The 26,764-nt window shown below is 42.7% G+C and overlaps 1 protein-coding gene and 1 long non-coding RNA gene across 2 annotated transcripts; one reads left to right on the top strand and one right to left on the bottom strand.

The window, feature by feature from the left end:
• Window positions 1-693: 693 nt before the first annotated feature.
• Window positions 694-12,057, bottom strand: SYF2 (SYF2 pre-mRNA splicing factor). Its single transcript, XM_061597359.1, has 8 exons — window positions 11,899-12,057; window positions 9,812-9,919; window positions 8,394-8,519; window positions 7,514-7,631; window positions 7,321-7,411; window positions 4,026-4,124; window positions 3,116-3,298; window positions 694-817 (listed from the first exon to the last, which is right to left on the bottom strand). The coding sequence occupies exons 1-7, from the start codon at window positions 12,040-12,042 to the stop codon at window positions 3,133-3,135; spliced, it is 852 nt and encodes a 283-aa protein (XP_061453343.1). The 5' UTR covers window positions 12,043-12,057; the 3' UTR covers window positions 694-817; window positions 3,116-3,132.
• LOC133370700 (uncharacterized) lies at window positions 12,037-26,542 on the top strand. Its single transcript, XR_009759188.1, has 5 exons — window positions 12,037-12,224; window positions 17,236-17,322; window positions 23,969-24,122; window positions 24,246-24,313; window positions 26,203-26,542. It is a non-coding gene; the product is annotated as an uncharacterized LOC133370700 (long non-coding RNA).
• Window positions 26,543-26,764: the final 222 nt, after the last annotated feature.

Below are 26,764 nucleotides of genomic sequence, written 5' to 3'. Positions count from 1 at the left end.
TATCCAAATAAGGCCAAACAAGGGGTTGGCACTCACTTGGTAAGGGTCAGCAGCGCGCCAGCACTCCAGGCGTGGTGGCGGGGTCCTCCAGGGTTTCCAGCAGGGGCCGGAGGCTCAAACTCAGGCAAGGCTGTGTCGTGGAGTCAGCGCCGCTCATGATTTGATGCCCAAGGACCGCGGGGCCCCCAAAGCGCGGGGCCGGGGGCAACTGCCCCACTTCCTGGTGCCTAGGGGCAGTACTGTAGTTAGTGATAAGGTGATGGTGAGTTAGGTTTGCTCTGAGTTCACTTGCAGGTTCCTTCTATAGCCAGCATCATTGTAGAACACCCAAACTGCCAAATTTCTCTGCTGGCTAGGAAGGCAATGCCTTCAGTAAAGCAAAGTCACCACTTCTCTGTTTACTGAATTGGTGGCACAAAAGTTATGATCCCTTTGGAACTGCAAAACAAAATTATTGGTACTTGGAAGGTGAGGAATTAAGCCTTCCTAACTCCTTTGTGTTTGACACTGATGCCTGAAGTATTTTGAAAATGCAACCCAACTCCATAAAATGTGCTTTTCTTGCCACCCTTTTATACATCTGTTTTCTGTTTGCTTCCCTTCCCTTTTGGCTTCCAAGTATCTCTGTCATTTCAAGTACTTGTTACTCTAGGAGTTGGGGAAACAGGAACAAAGGTGAGAACATGGAACTGGTCAGATTCCTGCCTCTATTCATTTTATTTAGAGTTCATATAGGTTAGGAGTAGTAAAAACACAACCAAACATAAAAGGACAGGGCCCTCCAACGTACAAAAATCACAGACGCAAAATCAAAGACCTGTGGACGATATAAGAAATAATGGATGTTAATGGAAATAAGACTTGGATTGTATCCAAAAAACAAAACGACAACTGAAAATACAAAATTCCCAAATGAAGCTGAATCTTAGAACATTGTGGAGTTGGTGAGATTTCTGGATTATCTTTTGTTACTTCATCAAACCCAGAAAAGAAATTCTTGTGGCAACTGAAAATAACTGGCCTACATATCTCTTCCAAAACATGTCTGATGGAAATCAAGTAGTTTTGCCACCCTCCCTAATTTCGTTCATGTTAGACAACCCCCTTTCCTGGTTTCCTCCTGTGCACACCCATGGGAACATTCACAGTAAGTGCCTAATGTTTTAGGCACCATTACTTATAACTACACTGATAATTGTTCACAAAATAGTATCTAAACTAAATAGTATGAAAATAGTTCCAAACACTAAAATTGGAGGTTTGGGGAATCGTCAGTTACCAAAATATATCAATAGATGCCACAGTTCAAATGTCTCCTGAAGGTATCTTATGTGCAACTCACAGATGTTACTTATGACATCTTTCTGGCAAATAAATTCTGCAGCTGCCTTCTCTGGCCCTTTACCTCGACAGCAAGTGACCATTCTGAAGCTGAAGGAAACAATGCTATCACGGAACAACTTTCACAGCAATGTGGGGTGTCCAATGCATTTGTGCAGTCAGAAAATTTGCTCAATTCTCGCCTCTCAAATGCAAAGGGAAGAGACCAAAGTCACACCATACAATACATTTAAAGCACATGGCTTTCCCCAAAGAATCTTGGAAATGGTAGTTTAAGGGTGTTGTGAACTGTTAACTCTTTGGAGGGGTAAACTAGTTTCCTGGATTCTTTGAGGGAAAGCCATGTGCTTTGAACATGGTGTGGATGTGACCCAACACACACCTGTTCAGTATGATAATCCGAAAATGTAAAATTCATCTATCCCATCTCTTGCCTGTGACCAGCTGACTTCCAGAGGCATCTGTTTTTCCAAGTCAGCTGCAGGCTGACTGGCATTATAAAAATTCCAGGCATTTTAAAATTGGCAAAGGTGACATTTTGCTAAAGGTTTTAGAGGCGGGCCTGCAACCTCCATGAGTGTATGGCCTCCTCAATTGGCCTTGGAGATAGGTTGGGAAAGTCCCATAATCTGGAAACGTGAATGCTCTACCAGGGAATGGAACACGGGTTATGTAAGCTGGTGGGTGTACAGGAGGCCTCCAGCCCCATAATTTTTCTTATGACTTGTGTCACATGGCACTCTGCAATAATGTGGTTGTTTCCTCTGAGACAGGATTGCAACTATAGAATTCCTAATTTTTTTTCATCACGTCTGCTCAGAAGGGGGTTCACTTACTGCTTAGCCTTTCCAATATCTTTTTCCTTTCTGCTCCTTCTGAACTGCTTTTCATAAAGCATGGAAACTCAAGAGGAGTTGCCAGTTGCTGCTGCTTCAGTAGTGTCCCTGCCACTCCTAGGCACTGGGGGGATTAACCCCATTGTCTGCTACAGGTTCCTTGCACACCCACCAGAAAGATCATTCATGGTAAATGACTAATGTTCCCTTTCATCATCAGAATAGGTCTTTGGGAAAGCTTCTTTTACTAAACCTTATCTTTTGGATCCTGCCACCTCCAGGGTTGGTTACCCAGGCTAGGGTTACTCTCACTTGCTTCAAAGGCAGGGCTGTACAAGTGTCTTGCCTGCTTTTGAAGGAGCAGGGTTTCTACTGAGCTGTAACTCTGAATCTTTTGTCTCTGGCTCCACCCTTTCCTCCCTTCACCCCTCTGCTTCCTTTGCATTAGACAATAAAGCAGGAGGGTGAAGATCTGCACTAGCAGATTTACCGCACACTAAATAAAAGGTTTGCTTAATAAGATTCTTGAAGACAAGGGCACTGCTTCAGCCATCTTTTAAAAGATTTACATAGTAAGATGAATAATTTCAAAGCACTGTATAATATGCACACATCCAAACTTGGGTAAAATTGTAGCCTTTTACCATACAAAAAAGCAGAGGTTTTCACAGAAGATGAGATATTTGTCCCCACAAAAATCACAGTAAAAGGCTTCACTGAAATTTAAACAACTAGTTTCCCCACTGCCACCCATGTATTTATGTACATGACAAACTCTTCCATTCAACGGAAAAAGTAATGTGTGAGTTTGAAGAATAAGACCTTTTGGACAAGTTTCATGTTGGCACTGCTTTGTTGTAGGTTAAGGTACTTTCTACAACACACGGTTTATACTTCGGTTTTTTTGCAAAATCAGATGACTACAGCGCTGAACCTGCCTCCTGAACTTTTCAGCCTAGACAGCTGTTCCTCTTTCCAAGTTCTGCTTAATTTCTGCCGTATATTTTCCGTAGAACCTCTCAGCCTTCTTGTTGAACTTGGCATTCCTCTCGTTAATATAGTCAATATCTGCATCATCATTGTATGAACGTCTCCGGCTGTATTTTTCACGTTTTTGGATCCTGAAAAGAAATAAATGCAGTGAGCAGTCTCGAAGCTATTTTCATGTATGCATATTCAGATTCTGACAAGACTATACATGCTAACTCTTCTGTTCCTGGATGCATATGAAGAAAAATGGTATCTTTTTGTCTGGTTAGAGGGACTGGTGTTAGCCTACCATATGAAAGGAGACTGAGAACTTCTTTCGATTCAGCGGCGCGTTCCCTCTCACACTGCTCCTTGCCCTCCCTACAGCCAATCTAAGTCTGCCTTAGGGATTGTACCTAATGAGGACGTCTATTCTTGGACAAAAAAAAACCCCTTCTACCATCACCACTTTTTTAAGCTACAAAATTCTCAGATTTAAAACAAGAATTAAACATAAATAATAGAATTAATCAATTCAAAGTCATTAAAATTAGTCCATAAAAAAGCAAGGAACCATTGAAAACAGGTGTGGGATTGAACTACAACTTCCATCATCCCTGATCATTGGCTATGCTTGCTGGGGCTGATGGAAGTTCAGCAGCATCTGGAAGGGCAACACCTGATTTAAATGGCTTGACATGCTCTTCTACTAGTAATTATGAAGTGAATGTCTGAAGAGGATGAAATCTGGAGCAGGGGCTAATTAACAGATCTGAATATTTGGGGTGGGGTGGGGTGATAACAGGAGAAGATGCTCACAAAATTCTTCCAGCAGCTCAAACAGCAGTATTTAACATTTAGTTTGCTTTTGTTACTTACTGTTTTTCAAGATCCGAAACCATTCTATCAACCCCTTCTTTACATGGCACGTGAGTACCATGGAAAAGGCTATTTGAAGTTGGATAAAACTCTTCGCCACTGAATGAGGGGAAGAAAAAAGAAAAGCCCTGAAGCTTTAATATTGTCACTAATGCACTGGTTAAAATACATGGCTTCTAAACTTCATCTTCTCACCTCTTTATTCAAGGATAAGAGATTCTCCTACTCAAGCAAGTAGCCAGACACTGACCCGGTTGAGAATACAAAGAATTAATGGAGGGTGTTCTGTTGCAAACCATGTAGCTGCATTAACTGAAAATCTATATATTGGCTAGCAGAGCTTTAAAGCTCTCCAGTTCTCTTTAAAGACAGAGCAGTATGTAAACATTCCTCGCACCATGCTCGATTACTCTGACTCAAGTGGCTGAGTGGAAGCTTCCCATGTGGAAGGAATGGTTACTCATCCCACTTGAGCAGCTTTTAAAAACCCACCATAAAATTCATAGGGATTCACATGACTTGGAACAGCCCTCCAGAACCCAATCTCTTATCATTTCATACACTGTGAACTGCTTTGAACACAATTTCTTTTGTGGAAAGCTGGCATACAAATTAAGAGTCTAATCAGAACCTTGCTCCAGAATATGCACAAAAGACTACATTTACACTTTTGTAGAATATAAAACTCCAATTAATTCTTGGCAAAATAAAATAATGGCTTTATGGAGTTCTCATTTCCTAGAGACATCTCCCCACTTCTACTCATGAGAGGGTAAGGACCACAGAAGACTTAAAAGACTGCTGCACCGTGGCTATCTGTCCAGGACCTACAGAGAATTTAGAAATTCAGCTCTCCAAAAACTGGCAGCTGGTTTACCTTAATTTGAGCTTTCATGGAAGATTTGATAAGCTGTTTCAGGAATAGGGAACCTTCGGCCCTCCGGAGCTGAACTACAAGCCGAATCCTAGCAAGCATGACCAGGAATGATGAGAGTTGTGGTTCAGCAACATCTGGAGAGCCACAGGTTCCCCACACCTAATCCTATCATGTGGGCTACTGCCCACAAAAGCCCCTGTCATAAAGAAAGGTATTATATTTATTCAAAGCATTTATACCCTGTTCTTTAGCAGGAAAAGCTTCCAAATCAATAAAAGAAACACAGCCCCTCAGGCTAACAATCTAAACAGAGACAACACAAAAGGAAAAAAGACAGGGAGGAAACAGGAAAACAAGCTAACTCAGGCACCAGATTTGTAACCTTACAAGTTCTTATAATGATCAGCTTGGATGGAAGCAGACTGCTCACAGTTCAAAAGCAAGCCTCACACAGCCCCTGAGAAATCGCCTGGTGACCCAACCTTCCTGAAAGTACCTGTAATGCAGCCAGAAAATGTTGGTATTACAGACAGCAGCTTTGGCCCTCTGGGGCCTAGCTGAAATCTGTATGTTTTGTTATTCCTGTTATGGCACGTAGTCTCACAGGGGATCCAGCTGGTGCAATCACCCCAGAGAAAATGTTCCCTGCTGCTCTTCCTCACAGACCAGCTGGAACTGATGGCCACCACGCAGGGGGCCAGCCCAGCCAACGAGAGCACTAGCAAGTGGAGACAACAGTTCCTTGCTGTCTGTTTCTACCTCTCTGCCTCACAAGGAGGTTGGAACTGATGGCTTCAATGAAGGGAGAAGAGGAGCCCAGCCCCTCCAAGGTACAACATCACTTTTGTATTTTTGCTGCTACATAAACATGGCTAATCATACAGAATTTGGCTTTCTAAATCCCCTTATTGCATAGATACCAAGCCTTTTTGTCAATGAGCATTTTGTCAATTTTCATGAGCATTTAAGTAAAAGGCACCAATTGCTTTTGTGGCAAACTTATCCCTATGGCTTCCCTAAAGCAAGACTGGCCAACATCTTCTAGGGGTTGACAGAGGTCCTTCTCTGTTATCCTGTAGAATAATGAAAAATAAACCAAGACAGCCTTATTGAGATTGTACTTAGTGGCTGAGGCCCAGTTCACACAACAGCCTATTTGCCAGCCTCTGTGCTGGTAACAGCAGCTGTCGTAACGGATAAGCCCAAACAGCTCATTTCCAACCTTCTCAGCACTGTTGGATGCTCACTTGTGCTGTCACTCAGTCATCATTGGCAGCATCTGGTGTAGAGGCAGCCAGGTGTTCCTGGAGAACAAGTGAGTAGAAGCAGTGATGCTCTAACAGAGCTTGTAGCTATCAGTTCTGGCAGCTGCTCTTTCTGTCACCTCTAGGCTTCTGATTAGATGAAAGGTGGTCCATAGGCTACTGTACAAACAGCACTGCATGACTGAGAAGGCACTATAGGACAGGACTGCAATACCTTAGGGACTGTCTCTCTCCACATGAACCTATCTGGACCTTGCAATCACCATCTGAGGCTGCTTTTCCTGTGCCCCCTTCCAAGGGAGACGTGAAGAGTACAACACAAGAATGGTTGGCTCCCCAGTTGTGGAATGCTCCCTGGCGCCATCATCATCAAGTATCAGATGCCAGATAAAGATGTTCCTGTTTACCCTGGCATTTGGTTCTCATTTGGAATCCCATGGTATGATGATACCCTAGCCCAATGTTCTTCAATGCTGAGTTCCCCCGATGTCGGACTACAATTCCCATGATCCCTTGAGCAGCGGCTAAGCTGGCTGGGGGTGATGGAAGTTGTACTTCAAGAACATCTGGGGACTCAAGGAAAGTGTCCTAACCTGTTTTGGTTTTCATCTTTTAGTCAGGTGGGTGGGTCTCATCCTTTCTATAATACTGCAAGATGAACGCTTGGTAAAGAATGCTTTATAATATTGTTTTACTTTTTTTCTATTTGCATGTTTTTTAAAACTAAGTCACTTTGAGGCATTTTATGTAGAGAGGGATGAAAATTATAGTAGTAGTAGCAGCAGCAGCAGCAGCAGCAGCAGCAGCAGCAGCAGCAGCAATAATAATAATAATAATAATAGAACTATCATTAGAAGCTAAAACGATGAAACTGAGGTTATCCTACTTTGGACACATAATGAGAAGACACGGTTCACTAGAAAAGACAATAATGTTGGGGAAAACAGAAGGGAGTAGAAAAAGAGGAAGACCAAACAAGAGATGGATTGATTCCATGAAGGAAGCCACGGACCTGAACTTACAAGATCTGAACAGGGTGGTTCATGACAGATGTTCTTGGAAGTCGCTGATTCAGAGGGTCGCCATAAGTCGTAGTCGACTTGGAGGCACATAACAACAATAATAGACAAAATGAAAAAAAACTCAGATTTACCTTTCTTCTCTCAGTTTTTTATATTTCTCCAGGTCAGGTCTGATCTGCTTGGACAGCCTCTGGTACTGGCGTAACTGGGCTGCTGCATAGTCTATGAAGCAAAGGAATCGACTGTTGAACTAGAAACTTAAAAAAAAACAGCTTTTGTTTTATTCATGCTGGAACAGATGGGAGGCGAACATCTCGTTCTTACCAGAAAATCCAAGATCAGGATTTTTCTTCTTCCTCTTCCTTTCAAATCGTTCTGCATCCTCTGCGCTGATCTCTAATAGCTTCACTCTCTCATAATCTTCTCCTTTTGCCAGGCACTCCTAGTACACAGCAAGTGGGTTTTAACATTGTCAAACTCAGATTCTCAACCTTTTGGCCCAATTAACTTTCCCAAGACTAAACATGTCCTGCCTGTCAAAATATAACTAAGGTTGCAATCCCATGCATGGTTACTTATGGGATGCATTTGGGCTTCTGCCAATCGTCAGTGGACATGGGGCCAGTAGGAGGCTGAACCCCTGCCTTCCTGAAATATGATCAAGGCAGGACCAACCTGGCCCCATCCGTGGGCAGACAAGGAGCAGCTACAGAGAGTTTACTTCCCTGTCTGAAAGAACACTGATCTCCAACTCCTTGTTGCCCTGACACTGCAGAAGGAAGGAGGGCACCCTGGCCCCATCCATCTCCCTCACGAACAAGAGCCACCAATTGCCTTTCAAGCAAGAACACAGCAAGGGAAGATCAGCCTGGCCCACACTGGGTTATAAATGCCTCCTTAAAGCTCATCACTTCATTCTAGCTGTAAAGAACGGATCTCCCACCACTCCCTTGTATTTTCTGTGTCTCTTGGCTTTCTAGTTTGTAAGCCTGGTGGCAGCCCCCTCCCCCCCTTCGCTGGTGTGAGCTGCTTTGGGAGACAATAGTTTAGGATAAATGCAAAAGAAAAACTAATAATACTTCCTAATTGGTAAAGATTTCTTTTCTCATATTTGTGGATGATAACTGGATGTTGAGGATGTTTTATTCTGGGTGGCCTTACTCTGATGGAAAACATCAGACCTGCCATTTGCATGCTCGTTTACCTTCTTCTTTTCCTCCACCTTCAGTTCCCATTCTAAACGAGCCTTTTTTGCTTCCCAGTTTGCTGGCAACTTCAGCCTTTTATCCTCCTCCACAACTTCCTGATGATTTAACTTGCGGGCTTCATTCTTTTTTTAAACAAACAAAAACAAACCAGAAAGATGTTGCTGATAAAGCGAGAGATAACAATACGCAAATCTGGACTGCAGAAATTAGTAGAAGAAGCCTTGCACTGAATTGAAAGTTCTTAAGAGACGCAGAACTGCTCGTCCTCTACCAACCAAGACGCCAAATAGCTGCAGAAGAGCAGATGTGGAAACATGCTTATAACCCCCATTTTTCAATTTAATAGTGTCTTTTATAGAATACTTACCACAATACATAATGAGAATTTAAGGCAGGAGTGGCTAAGCTGTGGCCTTCCAAATAATGGACTCCAACCCTGAGCAGAACTCAAGACATGGTATCACCACCACACCTGGGACTTAGCCCTGTTCTTCCTTAAGCTAGTGCAGCCCACATTATGCCATCTCTAGCATATAAGCATTTAGAAAGCCTCTGTCTACAAAACAACAACAAGAACTACTACTACTACTACTACTACTACAGCTTTCATGGCTTTTTAGACAGGTTATTCAAAGTGTATTTTTTTCTTCTCTTAAATAGATTTTATGTTTACAATGACATTTTTAATTTTATTTAGCTTCCTTTATCCCTCAGATCACTTGATTGCCATAGATCAGCGGTGAGAAACCTGTGGCCCCGTAAGTTGTTGCTGGACTGCAACTCCTATAATCTGTGACCATTGGTCATGCTGGCTGGGGCTGATGGGAATCGTAGTCCAACATCCAGAGAGACCCTATTCCTGCTTTAAATTGTGGATCTCTCAGGCACAAGACTATAAACATTTAGAAAACTGCTGTAACCCACAGGATAGAATGTGATATAAATCAAATAAATAGTGTCAAATCCTTTACGGACATCACTGGAAATCTATCAAATGTCAAATTGGCTTTAGACTACTAAAGCAATATTTACAGTTAATGTCTTAAGACCAGGGTATATGGATTTTTTCTCTTGATGTGGCAGTGAAATATACCATCAGTAATGTGGAGTGTTTTCTAGTGAACACAGTATTAGGCAAGCTTGGCAGTTTCAAAGCTTTGAAATTTGTTTACAAAATACAAGGAAAATAAGCATGCTAAATTAGATTATTATCATCAGAAAATTTGTCAATGCAAACAATGTTTTCTGATGCAAATTACTCTAATTTGCATAGGAGTTAAAAAAAAACATATCTTGGGAGCCCACTGAGCAATTCTGATGAGAGTTCTCCAGCTGGGTTACTGCTGTATGTTCACCCCAGATAGCAAGCAAGGTCCAGAATTGTAAGCACTCATACCATAATGAGAGATCTTACCCTTTTCAAATGAAGCTCTCTGAATTTTCTAAGTTGCTCCTCTCTCTTCTGTGCTGCCACCTCTTCTGCTGGAACAGAACCAGGATCTTCTGATGTGTCAGAAGTGGCCTGAAAAGCCACCCACACATTATTAAAAGAAAAAAAAATCTGCTTTTGAGATTAAGTGTTTAGTATTGCAATATAAGGAGCAGTTACATTCTCAGCAGTATTAAAGAAGTATTCAACATAAATAATTGCACAAGATTTTTGAAGAAATATCTAAAATTATCTGTGCTTCCATTCAGATGTTATCCTGGTTGCCCCTCCTTTCAGTTTTTGGTGATTGTTAACTCAGATATTTTATTTAAAGATCTTATACTGTACCTTCCCCTTTTTCTGCTGCTTGTCTTTCAATTGCTCAAACGTGGGAAACTTTGGATAATTTGAACATTTTGAAATAAGAATACCTGGAACATTGCCATTTTGGAAAAAATTACTTTCTTTATGATTGATTCAAGGCAGAGCTAAATCAGACACATTTCATGGGGTATGGTGGGTGTATACCTCTGAACACCAAACGCAGCAGTACCTGTCATCAGTCTTTCAAGAAGTCTGGGACAATTTGCTTTTGGATTGTTTGTCATGTTACTTTATGTCACCATCTATATTTTTACTTTGCTTATTTAAGAAATTTAAAAAGTTTAAAAATTCAGGAGAGAAGCTTCAAACTGTTCTTAGTAAGCCTCTTCAAGCCTTCCTCAGCTATAACAACAAGAGAAGAGGCACCTCAGTGACAATATTTACACTACATCTCACCTCCATGGTAGGCAGACTGAAGAAACAGAAAGGGATCAAGACCCCCCCCCAGATTAAAACACAAGAAGAAGCTAAACACCCATGAAAATAGCCCTCAGCATTGGCAATGCATATCAACTTGCAAAGGGGCAGATGGGTGGGTCCTTTCCTCAGTTACGATCTCAAATGCATTATGGTGTTCCCCACATAGCTCCTCTTCAGCTGCCCATAGTAAGGCAGCCATAAGCAAGATTTTAGACAAGCTACAGAAATGATGAAAGTAAAATTTTCTGTAAACGAAAAAACTCAGTTATTTCATGATTATGGTTTTAGGATGACATTGTAAGCTGCTCTGAATAGTTTATACAACTCCAAGGGAAGCTCAAAGGGTGGTGACAAGAAAGAAGGCCTTTTCAGTTGAGGCTTCCATCTGTGGGAAGCTCTCCCCAGCAAGGTCTGTCTGGCATCTTCATTGACATCTTTTCAGTGTAAAGGAAAGACCTGGGGTTGTATTCAATTAAGCCCTATTCAGAGTAAACCCACTGAAATTAATAAACCTGTTTGTAATGTCTATTAACTTCAATGGGTCTACTCTGAGTAGTAGACAGACTGTGATTATGTTGTTTTGTTATTATTGTGCTGTCAAGCTTCCTGTGGCTGTTACAGGGGTTGTTTGTTCTGTTTTTATGGTATTATATTATGTATTTACATTCATGTTTTTAGTGTGCTGTAAGCCGCCTGGAGACCTTTATGTAACAAGCAACTAGTAAGTCAATAATAACAACAAAACAGAAGACATGGATAGAAGTACTTATTTAAAAAAACCAATAAATGTCCCCTCCCTGACCATCCCAGAGCCATTTTCCTTTCATGCCATATCTAATGCACTAGTACAAAAATCATAAACATCCTCACAAACATTTCTTCGCCAGCAGCTCCTGCCCGGGGATCCTCATCATTGCTTCACCTCCCAGTCCCTCCCGACTTCACACCATCCTCCTCATCTCGAACCACTCGCTCCCCCTTTCCCAGCTCAGATATGCTCTTGGCCGTACGGGAAAGTGCTGTAGCTCAACGCTAAGGCACCTGCTTTGCACGGAGGAAGCCCCGGGTTCAGTCCCCGGCATCTCCAGGTACGGCAGGGAGAGATCCCTGCCTAAAAAATCCTAGAAGAGTAGCTGCCAGCCGGGGTAGGTAACCAGAACTCTGGCTAGGTATAAGGCATCTTCCTGCCCTCCTTTCATCCCTTCTCTTTTCTTCCATCCCTGCTCGGCCAGTCCTTCCTCCCTCCATCCCCAGCCCTCTCCTCTCACCGTCCTGGACAAAGAAACGCCATCATCCACCACCGCTGCCATCTTCTCGCGCTTTCTGTCAACATTGAACACTACTTCCTGGTTTCGTTCTTCCGTTTCCGCCCCTCCTGATGACGTATCGGTAAGGCGGGAAGAAACCCACATTGAGGAGACGCATGCGCAGTTAATGTCGGCACCTCGAGAGAGCGTAACTTGCCGCAGTTTGTTTGTTTATTTATTTATTGCGTTTGTATACAGCCGAAGCTCTCTGCAGTTGTTCTGCAGCGCCTCCACAAGACCACGAGAAGAATTGCATGGTATTGCAAAAAGAAGGCTCAAGGAAAGTGGTATGTACGAGTATGGATTGTATTAGGAAAAGGATGTATACAGCCAAGGCTGCCGAATAGGGGGGACAACGGACCCTGTAGTTCAGAACAAGAGCAGCTCTTTATTTATGTATTAGGATAATTAAAAATAAAAATAAAATCTCGGCCTTCCATCAAGGAACTCATGGCAGCATAGATCCCTCTTCTCAATTTTATCCTCATAACAAACCTGTAAGGTAGGTAGGTCACACTTCAGACTTCAAGGCTGGCGAGCTATTTATCTATGTATAGTATCACAGAGTTGGAAAGCACTTTGGACAGCTCCTTGAAAGTTCGGACTAAAACCTGGAGCAGATTCATTGACCCACCAACAATGGAGCCACCAGTTTCGTTTGTTGGTGTTATTGATGACTGCTCTCTGTTTTTAGCTCTGTATTTTTATTCTGTTTGTCAGCTGCACACATACTATTTTTTAAATTAAACAACTAAAGAATAACATTGTGTATACAATCTTTTGTGTATGACTGGATACTGGGAACTGTAGTTTACCTCTCACATAACTATAATTCCCAGCACCCTTAACAAACAGCAGTTCCCAGGTTTCTTGGGAGGAGGGGATGTGCTTTAAAGTTATGCTGTGTTCCTGTGTATGCAGCCAGAGTAAACACAACAAATGCTCTTTACTTTTTTTTTTTAAAGGGCATTTTGTCTTGAGTATGTCACAAGGGAAGCCTTTGAACCCTGCTGCATCTCTCCCCCCTGAAACTAATAAGAGGTTTTTATTCAAAGTGGCCTTGGCTGGTCAGGGATGCAATATGTGCAGCACAATCCTATATCTTTATTCAGAAGACGTAAACCCCAATATGTTCAGTGGAGCTTTGTCCCAGGTAAGTGGATATAGAAGTGCAGTCTTAACTCTTAATATACTGTTGCACGCCACCCCAAGCTGTGAGTGGTGAGAGATCTCCAGGGGTCCCTCCGCTTGCCCAGGGTTTGGTTTCCTTGGAAAGAAGGTCAGTGGAGTCTGTGGTATCTTTATGAAATTTGGTTTATTTTTACACACATTCCAAACTGGGCTTAAGATGGAGAGGTTCAAAGCATCAGCAGTCCAATATCTTTCTTTTCCATCAGGTTACAGGAGGCACCCTACAGCCATGGCACAGCCAACCAGCTTTTCTGCCTGTCTCCAGTTCCCAGCCTTTTCTCCAACTCAACTCACAACACAAGCCTCTCTTAGCTGGGAGGGGGGGCTCTCCTGAAGAGTTTCAAAAATAATAGGATCACTTGATAAACCCATTAGCTCACCTGGCCACTCTATTAGATTAACAAAAGACACTCATCTGACCAGCGGAGACCACTGCAGAGACCACCTCCAGGTGCAGGGTTCTAAATCAGAGGCTGGAAGGGGACTCATAGAAATAATCTATCTCAACCCCAAACCCATAACAATACCCTGACGGCAGTGTAGTGGCAAATTCAGAAATGCCAGGTTTCTTCATAATAATCACAGTTACCTCCCCCCCTTTTTGCTGCTGGGTTGAGAATTAGGAGCCAATCAGCTCAAAAGGGGAGAGTGTTAGCTACTGAAAATAATCTTCTCAGTGGCTGACTCGCCTCCTTTCACTCTGATTCACTCCAGTCAGCAGAAAAGGACAAGGAAGCAAGTTAGAAGACTCTTATCACTAGCTAACATGCTCCCTTTTCATGCCAATCGGCTTGTAGGATGCTGAAGACATGGGACCCTGCACCCCAAAAAGTTAGGGGTCTAAGATCCCCAGAGGCTCTGGATGACTACACCCCTGGTTACCCACCCCAAGATCTTGGGATGCGGTTGGCTATAATATGTTGAACCAACCAACTTGAAATGGGAGGCTTGAATGAAGCCGCAGAGAAGGATGGAAAAGAAATGGAGGAAATGAGGAAGGAGAAGAGAGAGAGAATGAACATGAGGATGAAAGAGAGAATGATGAAAGTGCCGTTAACCATTTATTGAGTATTTTTACAGCACAGGCTTAGTAGAAAATCCCCTTTGTATTCAATGGGGCTTACTCCCAGGTAAGTGAGAATGGACTTCCAGCCATAATGTATTAATGAAGGGGTGAGGAAGCAGTGGCTTTCCAAATAAACTCCTGTCATCTTTGACCGTTGGGACTGCTGGCTGGGGCTGAGAGGGGTTGGAGCCCAAACCATCTGGAGGGTCCCAGCTTTTCCACCGGTTTTATTGGGAGAATTAGTCTGTGTGAACGTTGGGATTGCCTACTCCCCTCTTCTCTCCTAGTATGGCTGTGAGGGAGAAATGATACTACCTTTCCGAATTGGCATATATGTGCAATTAAAAAAATAATGACCCATTAAAATTCATCCTCTTATCACACCAAGCTATGTTTCCATGTGAACATGTGATGGCAGTATAGTTCTAGCTATTCACCCACAGAGGAATAGAATGTGATCATTAAGTAGGTCACTCACCTTTTCTTTTTTCCATGGATGTTATAGCCTTTGGTCATGAATGGTGGTTTCTTCCAGAAAATGACTCCAATTTTAAGCAAATATAGAGTGCATTGTCCCTCTGTATTTGCCAAAGCATATGTGCCAAACATATATATAGGGCATATATGTCCCTATATGTCAAAACATAAAGGATTGTATCTAAGTTCTATTCAGAGTAGACCTGTTGGAATTAATGGACCTAAGTTGGCTATGTCCATTAATTTTAATGGGTCTACTAGAGTATGATTAATAATGGAATTTGGATGCAGTGTTGCAAGCCTGTGGAACTTCCACCTAACTAAAGTTAGACAGGCACTTTTCCCTGTTGAACTTCAGGCACATGACTATGACTTTTCTTTTTCCAGCAGGCATTTTAAGGTAGAATTTGGTTTTATTATGGTCTTTATTGTTAAATTAATTCAATTTCTATATGTCTTATTTTTATGTACACTGCTTAGAAATGTGAATGATTAACTAGTATAAAAATGTCTTAAGCAAACAAACCCATTACAGCCAATGTACTATCAATATTACTAATTTCTAAAGATATCTTTCATCAGTAGAACACATTTCCCTATTTATATTTTGTTCTAAACATTTCGTTTCAGCCAGAGAAATGTAAGATCTACTATGTAAAAGGAGGAATTGAACCACATCGAATATGTCAGACAAATAAAATAAAAACTGGATATTAAAGACTATATGGCCTACCCATTATGTCCTCCTTTTTCTTGTCACTCCACATGAACAGCAAGAAAATAGACAGATAACAATCCACACAATTACACCTGACAGCATTATGCTGTATGTTTACCTCACTTCAGCACTCCTGGTGATCAATTGTTTATCAAGGGAACCATTCAGCAATACAATTATCCCAGTAGTCCAATTATTTAAAGAAAGCAGTTTTACAACATTCCATTAGACAACCCTACCCCCATAAATGAATTAATCAGTCAAGATGAGCAAAGTTAACCAACAAGTTAATCAATCAATCAATCTAGAGATAAGCAATGAATACAAATTAACCAAAGAGAAATGTTTAAAGATGTAATATGCTATCCAGTGTTAGTTAGAGAAGACCCATTAAAATCATTGTTCACACTTTACTAGCTTTTTATTTTTCTTTAAATTTTTAGCTGTTTATTCTTGAGGATGGGCAGATGAGCATGAGGATGGCATTCTGACCAGGCAAGCAGTTTTTTGTCTGAAAGGCAACTTTACCATCAAGGTGAAAGTGCAGGACTAAAATAAACCATGCATATTAATATTCACACAGATATATGGTTGATAATCTTATGATTAATTTAGGGGAAAACGAGGGTTCAAGATTACGGAAGGTGGAAAGAGAAGGCTTGGTTGTCAGTGGGTTCTGGGTTTTCATCTGAACTTTCAAGGAGCTGTACAAGGTGTTTCTAGGACAGCTCCTTGAAAGTTTGTATGAAAACCTGGAGCAGATTCACTGCCCCACTGATACCAGCCTCCACTGATTATGGGGACATGGAATCATGAGACTAACAGCATAATCCTAGCTAAAAGGAGAAAGGGACTTATGACATAGGCAGAAGTAGAACTGGGCATGTATGCACATACATGCTTTGCTAACATTTCAAATATACAAATAGAAGAGTGCAGGATTTCAATCACCCATGCACCCAATAACATGTTTACATTACGGATTTCAGCCATAAAATGCTTAGCTAAGGAAGAATAGCTTAATGCCACCCGAGTAGTCTTTATATCCCTCCAGATGTTGATGGACTCCACTTCCCAATCAGCACAGCTAATAGTCTGGAATGATGGGAGTTGTAGACCATTAATATCTGGCAAGCCACAGATTCCACATCCCTGCTGTATGGGATGCTGCAGTTGGTTTTGGACCGCTGCCCTCTAGTGGGTGATACGAAATTTACTCCATATTTGGTTTTACTCACACCTCTCCAGAATATGCTCTTCCTGGTCAGCGGCTAATTTCAAGGGAGGGTTATGGGCTGTGGGGGGCAGGGAAAGGAGGCCTCCCCAAGGAAAGCTGCCAGCTAGTCTTGTTGCCACAGTAACTGCATCCTTATACAGACTTTTCTTGTCTCTGGCTTCTAAGCCAGTGAGTCGGCCTAGGAGGTACTAGCTGCTGAACCCCAACAGGCACCCGTGAAAAGCTGTGACTTGACAAGGTCACACAAAGTGATGCAGGCAGTAGCCTGACAAAATGTGAGAGGCCCAGCTCAGTCACCCAGACCATTGGCCATGCTGGCTGGTGCTGATGGGAGGTAGAGTCCAAAATATCTGGAGGACCACAGCTTTACTACCTGCACTATTTTAGGGGAAACTGCATTGCAAAAATATGTATATTAGGCAAACGTATTAGGAGAAAATAATTAAGATGAATTTTTATGAGGACTTTTTTTTTTTTTTAATGCAAACTGCTGTGGAAATGTGGAGAACTGAACTTAAGTTTTTGGGGAAAGACATGGAAAAGAAACAGAAATTTACAGATTTGGCCATCTGTACCCGCCTCCCTTCATTCTTTGACTCTTTCATTTAGGTAATACTGGGTTTAAAAAAGACTTTGGATTGCTTTCATTGGTTTCCTGAATTCTGAAGAATTTTGAGAAGGGAGGAAGTGAAAATTGTGAGTAGAAATAAGGGACTGCTTTGGGGGGGTGTCAATGCCTCTTTAAATCACGTTCTGACTTCTTCTCCTCTTCTTCTTCCTTTTGGTTTGGTGTCCTGTTGGATTGCAATTATAATCATTCAAAGCATGCAGACACATAATCGTTTGGCCGGGGAGCAGAAAGACCCTGACTGATGTGCTTAACAAAAATTAACCTGGTTACAGTGCTACTCTGTTGAAAATGAGAAAGTGCTGAGGATCAAAATCAATGCCTTCACAGCCCAAATGACTGCAAGGCTGGCTTTGAATTTCAGCTAAATGCCCTTAAAATGATGATCCTAATTGCATTATGTTAAAGCCCCCGATCAGATAGTTCAGATGATGATAATCTATTGTATTGGATGTGGAAACAAGAGATAGCATGCTCTTATGCACAAGACCTCCACCTTCTGCTCAAGAGTTTCTCAAGCCTAAATTGCCTTTGCCCAGGGATGGGTAACCTGGGGCCCTTCAACAACAGCTCTCATCATCCCTAACCATTGGTCGTGTTAGGTGAAGGGGCTGATGGGAGGTGGAGTCCAGCAACATCTGGAGGGCGAGAGGTCACCCATCCCTTCATGGAGAATATAAGGAGTTGCAGGTCAAGGCACCCCTCACCCAAGTTAAGAGGACACATTTTGCATAGAGAAACCTTGGGCTGATTCATCCATGAAGTTTTATTATGCTGTAATGTTGTGTGATGATTTGCATCTGTGAATCGGCCATCTGTAGACAGAACTTTGCCCAATGTTGCTTGAAATGCAATGTATTAGAGCGGAGGCAGTTCACACATTCATCTAAGGCCAATCAAGAAGTGGTGACCACTGTCCTTGTGAATCCACCTTTGGACTCGCTGTGCCGATTCATCCACAAGAGGAGTCTCAAGCCCATGTGTCCCTGTCCTACAAGTTTATTATTTTAGCAAGATGTATATGCTGTTCAATCAAGAAAAGAAAACCTAATGGTATGATAAGTTCATTAAAAATAGCAATAAAAACTGAGTTTAAAAACAGATGTCATAAAATTACCAAAATATAATTTCAGTTACATTTCAGTATAATTTCAGTTCAGGGCCTAGTTTGATTCTCTGATTGGAAACCTCATTGGAACCCTCTGTCAGCTTTTAAGGTTGTTCTGTCTTTGTTCTGGGACCAGATGCCTTTGGAGACCCCATAGTAGGCCATAAATACGATAGGTCTCCTCTGCTGTTCCCCCTCAGGAATGATTATTTAGTGGTATACTACCTCTGAACATGAAGGTTTCATTTAACTGTCATGGTCTTTGATAGACCTCTCTTCCTCCTCCACACATTTGTATACAGTAGGGCCCCACTTTATGGCGTTCTGTTTTCCGGTGTTCCGCTGATGCGGCGGCTTTCAATTAGGGGAAATTCCCCGTTTTAAAGCCGATTTTGCGGCATTTTGGCGTCATTTTTGCGCGGCGTGACCCATTATAGTCAATGGGTTCTGCTTTACGGCGATTTCTGCTTTACGGCAGGGGCCTGGTCCCTAACCCACCGTATAAGCGGGGCCCTACTGTAATACCCTTTTAAAGCCACCTAAACTAGTGCAATGTGAAATTTGCCCCTTCCTCGTCCAAATAAAACACTCCTTCCACATGTGTAGCTTCTGGGCGTCTCCTCGCTGCTGCATTTTCCCACATCACTCTTGAAAGCCGCTTGGCACATTACATGGAAATTGTGCTGCGGAAACCCGTTACAGTGATGACTTCTGCAGTATAATTATTATTATCACCATCATTTATCAACTGCCTTATACAATAAAGTCTCAAAGTGACCTGACAAAATAAAATGCAATACATAAAAACAGTTATAACCATAAAAATGTAAAATAATGACAATACAAAATCCATTAAATGCTCATCCTGCTGTATGTTAATGACCAGGTCCTAACCTACCCGAGTAAAAGATGAGCACCACTATAGGAGACAGCATTAACCAAAGGCCTGGCTGAACAGAAAGATATTAGCTTGGTGCCTAAAGACTGCCAAGGCTGGTGTCAGGCAAGTCACCCTGGGGAGAGCATTCCACAGATGGGGGCGGGGCTACCACTGAAAAGGCCCATTCTCATGTGGGCACCCTCCATACTTCTCTCAGGTGGGGCACATGGAGAAGGGTCTCTGATGAAAAGACATGCAAACTGGACGGCCAGATGTGTGTTTCTTAAGGCTTTGGAAACCAAGTGAGCTGACAATGGCAGAAGAACTCTTTCCCTTTATGGTCAGGTTGCTGTGTTTGTGTGTTGCGAAAGGAGCTCCTGTTTCTCAGTGTGCAGCAAGAAAGCCAAGCTAAGAAAGGTGTGTGTCTATGTGGTGCATTTGTGAGAGAGTGGGAGAGGGAGAGAAAACTGTGTGTGTATTATCAATCAATCAATTAATTTATGTGTGGTATAAAACCAATTGCAAAAAATAAACGAAAATATAGGCACATAATTAAAATACACAATAAAACAATTTCAATGAAATATTACAAGAAACCTCCGCAATTAAAATATACATTAAAACAAGCCTGTTACAATAACAACAACGAGTTAAAACACCAGTTAATGCAAGCAGAAGGTTCAGGTCAGGAGATCAGGGGAATATCTGCCTACACAAGTGTGTCTTCAAGAGCAGCAGAATGCCAGTGCTGATGGGGCCTCTTGTATTTCAGCAGACTGTGTGTGTGAGAGAGAAAGAGAGAGAAAATGTGGTATGTAATGGGGTGTGTTTGTCTTTTGGCCCTATCCACATTGAGCTTTGGCTCAACCTACTACTGACATGAGGCTGCCAACCACTTTTCTGAGGGCCTCACAGGGGAAAAAAGTTTGCTCACCCCTACTCTAAGTAGTCAGGGACACACCCTGGGGGAACAGGGGAAGGTGCCTTCTGCCAAGTCAGACCATTGGTCCATCTAGATCAGTGTTGTCTACAGGGCTGTGGAGTCAGTACGCCAAACCTTTGACTCCGACTCCGACGCCTCTATTCTTCTACTGTCCGACTCCACCCAAAATTGCTTCTGACTGCACAGCCCTGAAAAGTGCTGTAAATGTCTTTTTAAATTGGAAGCTCTCGTAGGAGCATTTTTATTGCTGCCTGAATATGCGCTGATCTTGGAATCACAGCATTTGTCTTCATCTGGGTCCTGTGTCATACACTGACACACAAAATGTTTTCCATCTTGAGTTATGGTGAAATGCTCAACTACAGCTGACTTCATGGGAAGCTTCTTTGACATTTTGAATTTATATATTTTTTAAATTGTCAATCAAAATTTATTTTGAAGCCGGAGCTGGTACACTTCTACAGACTCTGACTCCGACTTCACAGCCCTGGTTGTCTACACTAACTGGCAGCCGCTCTCTGGGGTTTCAGACAAGAGTCTCTCTCAGCCCTACCTGGAGATGCCATTCGGGGATTGAACCTGGGACCTCTGTGCCAGGCAGATGCTCTCCCACCGAGCTATGGCCCTTTCCCTGCTTAGATAGGAACATAGGAAGCTGCCTTATAGGGAGTCAGACCCATTGGTTCATCTCGCTCCATACTGTCTACACTGACTGGCAGTGGCTCTCCAGGATTTCAGACTGGATTCTTTGCCCAACCCTACCTGGAGATGCCGGGGACTGAACGAACCTGGGGCTTTCTGGGTGCAAAGAAGGCACTTCACCGTTGAGCTACAGCCCTTCCCTAAATAGGATTCACGGATGCATTTCACTACATGTTTGATGGTGGGGTGCATGACTGCCTTTCACACTTTATGTACAAGGAGAATCTGTGTATCATTTACACCAGATGTGGGGAACCTTTGGCACTCCAGAGGCTAAACTACAGCTCTCATCCTCCCTGGCTGTTGGTCAGGCTTGCTGGGGCTGATGGGAGTTGCAGTTATTTATTTATTTATTTATAAACATATTTGTATGCATCTATTTCATTTAAAAACAACAACCCCAAAACGGTTTAAACAAATGAAAACCATATAATTAAAAAATAGAGTAAAAACAAGGTCAGCTATTGCAAAGAGACATCTTCTTAACTGCCTGCATAAGCCTGGCAGAACCGAAAGGTTTACAGCAAGTGTTTAAAGATTAAAACAGAAGGTGCTTGCTGAATCTCTGTTGGAGAGCATTCCAGACAACTGGGAGGATGACACTGAAGGTTTCAGTTTCGTGTTGATCTTAAATGAACTTCGCCAACTCGGAGGACGACCAAAGCCGCTCCCGCAGATGATCTCAGTGACTTTGCTGGGATATAAGGGTTCAGGCAGTCCCTAAGATACCCTGGACCTAAGTTGTTCATTTGTAAGTTAATACAAGGACCTTGAAACTAGTGGATGGGCAGCTAGTGCAGATATGTGAAGGGTGGTGTCGCATGTTGTCAGCCATATGTCCCCATCAGCAGTCTGGCCACTGCATTTTGTACCTGCTGAAGGATCCACACCAGGGCCATGGGGAGCTCCACATGGTGTGTGTGACGCTCCTGTGTGTCTCTGGGATTCCATCTCCCGATTGCTGGATCAGAAAATCCCCCCTGGGAAGTCTGCCGCAGCCTCTGAACCCCCAAGCTTCAGCTCCACCACCTTTTCTCCCACAAGGTGACCACTGGTGTAGACTGTCAGTATAATTGGTATAGGTATAGAATAGGACCCTGATTTGGTAGCACATGTAACCAAGCTGACATGCAGGATTTTCCAACAAACAAACGTTATTCTTTACAAGATGTTACATGTTGAAAATTATTGATTAAGATGATGTTGTCCCTGCTGTACCTACCAATCCTACCCCTCTAACCACAGTAAAACCTTCCTCAGCGCCCCAGCACCCTTACCTAGATGTTCACTTCACAATTCCTCATCCTATCTCCTCTAAGTCAAATTCCCTGTCAAACTCTAACTGTCAGAACCAACCGCTTTTCACTTTCAAAACCCACTGGGAACTCTCACTCACACACACCCTCCCTCAGCCTTACATCATCCACACCCCCTAGCATTCTGTTCACTCTTTCTTCCCTGTATAACATTTCATAACATGTTTAAACATATAAATAAGTCTGATTTCGTTACAGAGTGCTTTAGAATAGAATAGAATAGAATTTTATTATGGTCAGAGACCAATATAATATACACAAGCTCAAATATCAGAAAACAGTATTAAAACAGCACATTTTCTGTGCTAACACAAGCTTTAATTAAAAAAAAACACCAAGTCTCAAGACTATACGGGCTGTTGACCTAGCAGTGTTCTTCGATCTGTGATTGCTGCAGCACAGAATCTCGCAACCTTACTGGTGATTTGAGGTGTTCGATCAGATAAAAGGTATCTGACATAAAATGCAGCGTCCCTACCCAGGATGTTTTGGGTAATCGGGGTAATAATTAAAAATCGAAGGTCGTGATAAAAAGCACAGTGTAAAAGTACGTGGCCCACAGTTTCTACTGCACCCGCACCACAGGGGCATAGATGTGCATTGACGTAATCAAGCCTCGAGGTTACCAACGCGTGGACTACAGTGGTCAGGCAATCCCTGTCCAGGAATGGCCATAGCTGTCGAACTAGACTAAAGGACAGAATGCACTCCTAGCCACAGAGGATACTTGAGCCTGTAGTGACAAAGATGAATCAAGCAGAACGCCTAAGCTACAGATCTGTTCCTTGAGAGACAGTGTGAGCCCATCCAGGACAAGGTATCTTGCCTATCTCCCAGACATGGGAACCATCTACCCAAAGAGCTCCCAGGATTCAAGCACAGTTTATTGACCCCCATCCAGTCCACCACAGCACTGTTCCTCAACCTTGGGTCCCCAGATGTTGTTGGGCTACAACTCCCATCATCCCCAGACAGCATGGTCAATGGTCAGGGATTATGAGAGCTAAAGGCTGAAGAACAGTGCACTACAGCATTTTCAGGCACCAATCCAGAGCATTCGCAGCCTCTCCTGATTCAGATGTTATGGAGAAATAGAGCTGCGTGTCATCAGCATACTTCCCAACAGCTTCATATGGATGTTAAATAGCACTGGGGAGGGAATAGTACCCTGAGGAACCCCGCAGCACCAGAGCTTGGAAAAGTTACTTTTTTGAACTACAACTCCCATCAGCCCAATCCAGTGGCCATGCTAGCTGGGGCTGATGGGAGTTGTAGTTCAAAAAAGTAACTTTTCCAAGCTCTGCGCAGCACAATGCTACTCTCTGGACATGGCCCTGAAGGTACAAGTGAAACTACCATAATATGGTGCCTCTGATATCCATCCCACTGAGTCAATACAGGAGGATACCATGGTTAATGGTATCGAAGGCTGCTGAGAGCTCATGCTGAAGTAACAGGGTCACACTCCCCCTGTTTCTCTCACAATAAAGGGCGACCAATGCTGATTCTGTTCCAAAACAGGGTCTGAATCTCGATTGTAATCTAGATAATCAGTCTCATCCAAGAATACCTGCAGTTGCTCTAAAACCATCTTCTCCGCCACCTTTGCCAAGAAAGGGGTGTTGGTGACTGGTCTATAGTTGTTACACTCCATTGGGTCCAGAGTGGGCTTTTCAAGAAATGGATGCACCACTGCCTCTTTAAGGGCAGCAGGCAACACACCCATCAGGCAAAGATGCATTTACCACAGATGTGGTCTATTTAGTCACACCAGGATATACAAGGATCTGATGAGCTGGAGGTTGGACACGTCACTGCAAGCATCCTGTCCAGCAACATCTGGAGGGACAAAGGTTCACCAACATCTGGAAGGACAAAGGTTTCCCACACCTGATTGGCCCAGCAAACATATTTCACAGGTGAACTGTGAGCAACTCTTTAACGCTGTTAGATAATCTGGTTTTTGCAACTTTCTTTCTTTTCATTGTCAACCAATATTTGATTATCTCATCACTGCTGATAAATTATTATGATATTTAAAGGTCTTCTTGAGCTGAGCCTTTAAGTGGCTTGAAAGTGGAGATCTTGCTGCACTGCTCGTCATCTTCTGGTGGGTAAAACTCTTTTATTTTTTAAAAGCCGGAACCTTGCAGAGTTTCCTGCAGAAGAGCGGTGAAAGGCATTAGCCCTGAATTTAAAATGAAGCACACTTACAGTATATATAATAGAAATATAGATAGAAATATAGCATGTCGGTAGCAGTCAAAAGGGACTCAAATGCCCATAAGGGACTCCAATGCCCATAATCTCTCTCTCTCTCTCTCTCTCTCTCTCTCGTCACTGTTTAGGACTGTATGATTCAATCAAAGCAGGGGACTGAGCCCTAAAACATTTGGGTGCTGTTCTAATTTGGGTTCATTGGCATTTTGAGAATGATTTGATTCCAGTTCATTGACTGGCTTGCTATGCAAGAACACTGAAGCAGTTCAAAATCCTGGCACTTGCAATGTGACTTCTCTAAAATGACCACAATAATAAATATTTAACTTGAGCTCCCACTTCATGAGGTGCCCGGGAGAGTGATGTGTCTGCTGTTTCAGAAGCTGGTGAACTGTACACAATAGAAGTGCATTGGAGGGCAATTATATCTGGCTAGCATGGCTTTGGCCTAAAGGATGACACCTTTCTTAGCTTTTAAAACAATGCAGGACAGTCTGTTTCCGAATCAACAAATACATCAGATCATCAGACTGAGGAGAGCCTTCAGTGCCATAATGGCAGGAAGAACCTCAGGCCTGGGGCCTGAATATGGCCTTCAGGCCTCTCAATCGGTCCTTGGACCCTCCCCAAGCCATAGCCCTCACTGGGCCTGCTCCATGCTCTTCTTGAGTGGCTGGAATGTACCCTTGAATTGCAACAATGTCTCTTGGTTGCCTGGACAGAGAGATGTATATGGGGTCAGGTGTGTATAGAAACAGTGGAGGCTGGTCTGTGAGGGCAAAAGGGGGCGTTGCCCCACTAACCTTAGTCTGCCCCCAGCCAATTGCCATCTGCCTGCCTGCCTTCTTACTTACATCCAGTACAATTGGAGGCTCTTCCTGTCATTGGCTCTGTCTCCCCCACTGTTGGTCTCTATATCTTCAGCCCTACCAATCTCATTGGGCACCAGCCACCACCGTATAGAAACCTCTGGCATTTATGTGGCTGGAACGTACCCTACTGTACAAAGGTAAGAGTCACATCTGGAATGCCCTCCAGTAATTTATGAGGTGGAGACAGTAATGACCTTTAAATGCCCCTTAAAAACGCATATGTTATTTACCCAAGGAATCTGTTTCCTGGACTCTGACAATTAATTCTTAATTCTGTGTTTTGTACATGGCTCAGTTTTAGTTGTTTGTGATTTATCATTTTGTACTGGTTTTAATCTAGTTTTTAAGGAGATTTTGCTGAATGCCGTTGTGGTGCTCTTATTTCTATGTAAGCCGCTTAGGGATTATTTTAGTATTATTTATTGCAATTCTTTGTCACTTTATACATTTAAAAAAGCCAAATTAACACAAAAAGGAAACAATATGCAATACAACATTTCCAAAATGCTTATCCAACGATACAGTATGAAGGACACGCCCTAAATTAAGCCAGACACATATTTTACACATAAATAAATAACAAATTAGTTGCTCTGCCCACATTTGCATCTAGCCTAGAAATGTGAAGGCCTGGGAAAAAACTTGAAAAAAATCAGACCCCCCCCCGTGTTTTTTCTCTTTCCTCCACCCCCCAAAATTCTGTTTTTTCCACCCTTCACATCTCTAATCTGGCCACACCTTGCCTCTAGCCCTGCCTGCCACTGGAAGGTGGCCCCTGGAAGGTTGCCCATGAGGGAAAGTGGCCCTTGGGCTGAAAATGGTCTAATGGCTTGGACAGGATGAATACTGGTATAAGGAGCATGTTCCTATTTGTGAAATACTGTGAAATATTTGTGAAATATTGCAGGATACAAGTGACGACTGTTGGAAACTGAATGCTGGATCCAACAAGACCATTCAGTTAGAAGATCTTCTTTCTCCTGTGCGCTGTACCTGTGGGACCATAACAACCATGCACTGGCTTTTCATGTGAACCGGTTCTTTGGTGCACATAATTCCAGTCATAAATATTTTTGCAGTCCCTCAGATTGCCCCCTCCACCCCCAAACTGGGGGCATCATGTCACAGGAAATGAGCGAAAAGAGAGCAAACTCTCCAGGCACCAAGGGAAGAATAATGTAATGCTTCCCTCAGATCAATGTGGATTTTGGTTTGCGAGTTATTAGGCCAGGATCATAAACAACCTCTGTGACCGCAAAAGTAAAATAAAATAATAAATCTCTGTTTTATCTCCTGTGCTGCCTTTTCACTACTTTTTAAAATATATATGCACATGCACACCCTTCATACCAAAAAGCATCCTTAAGCATCTATGAAATATTGCAGAGACCATGTCCTCCTGTGAAAAAACAGAGTCTGGAGGATTTGGACTATGAATGAAGGTGACCATGTGCCCTCCTATACAGATG

This window comes from Rhineura floridana, chromosome 15 (genome assembly GCF_030035675.1).
Source record: "Rhineura floridana isolate rRhiFlo1 chromosome 15, rRhiFlo1.hap2, whole genome shotgun sequence".
Taxonomy (NCBI): Eukaryota; Metazoa; Chordata; class Lepidosauria; order Squamata; family Rhineuridae; genus Rhineura; species Rhineura floridana.
The sequence above is the reverse complement of the archived record's forward strand: the minus strand, read 5'-3'. Positions and strand labels throughout refer to the sequence as shown.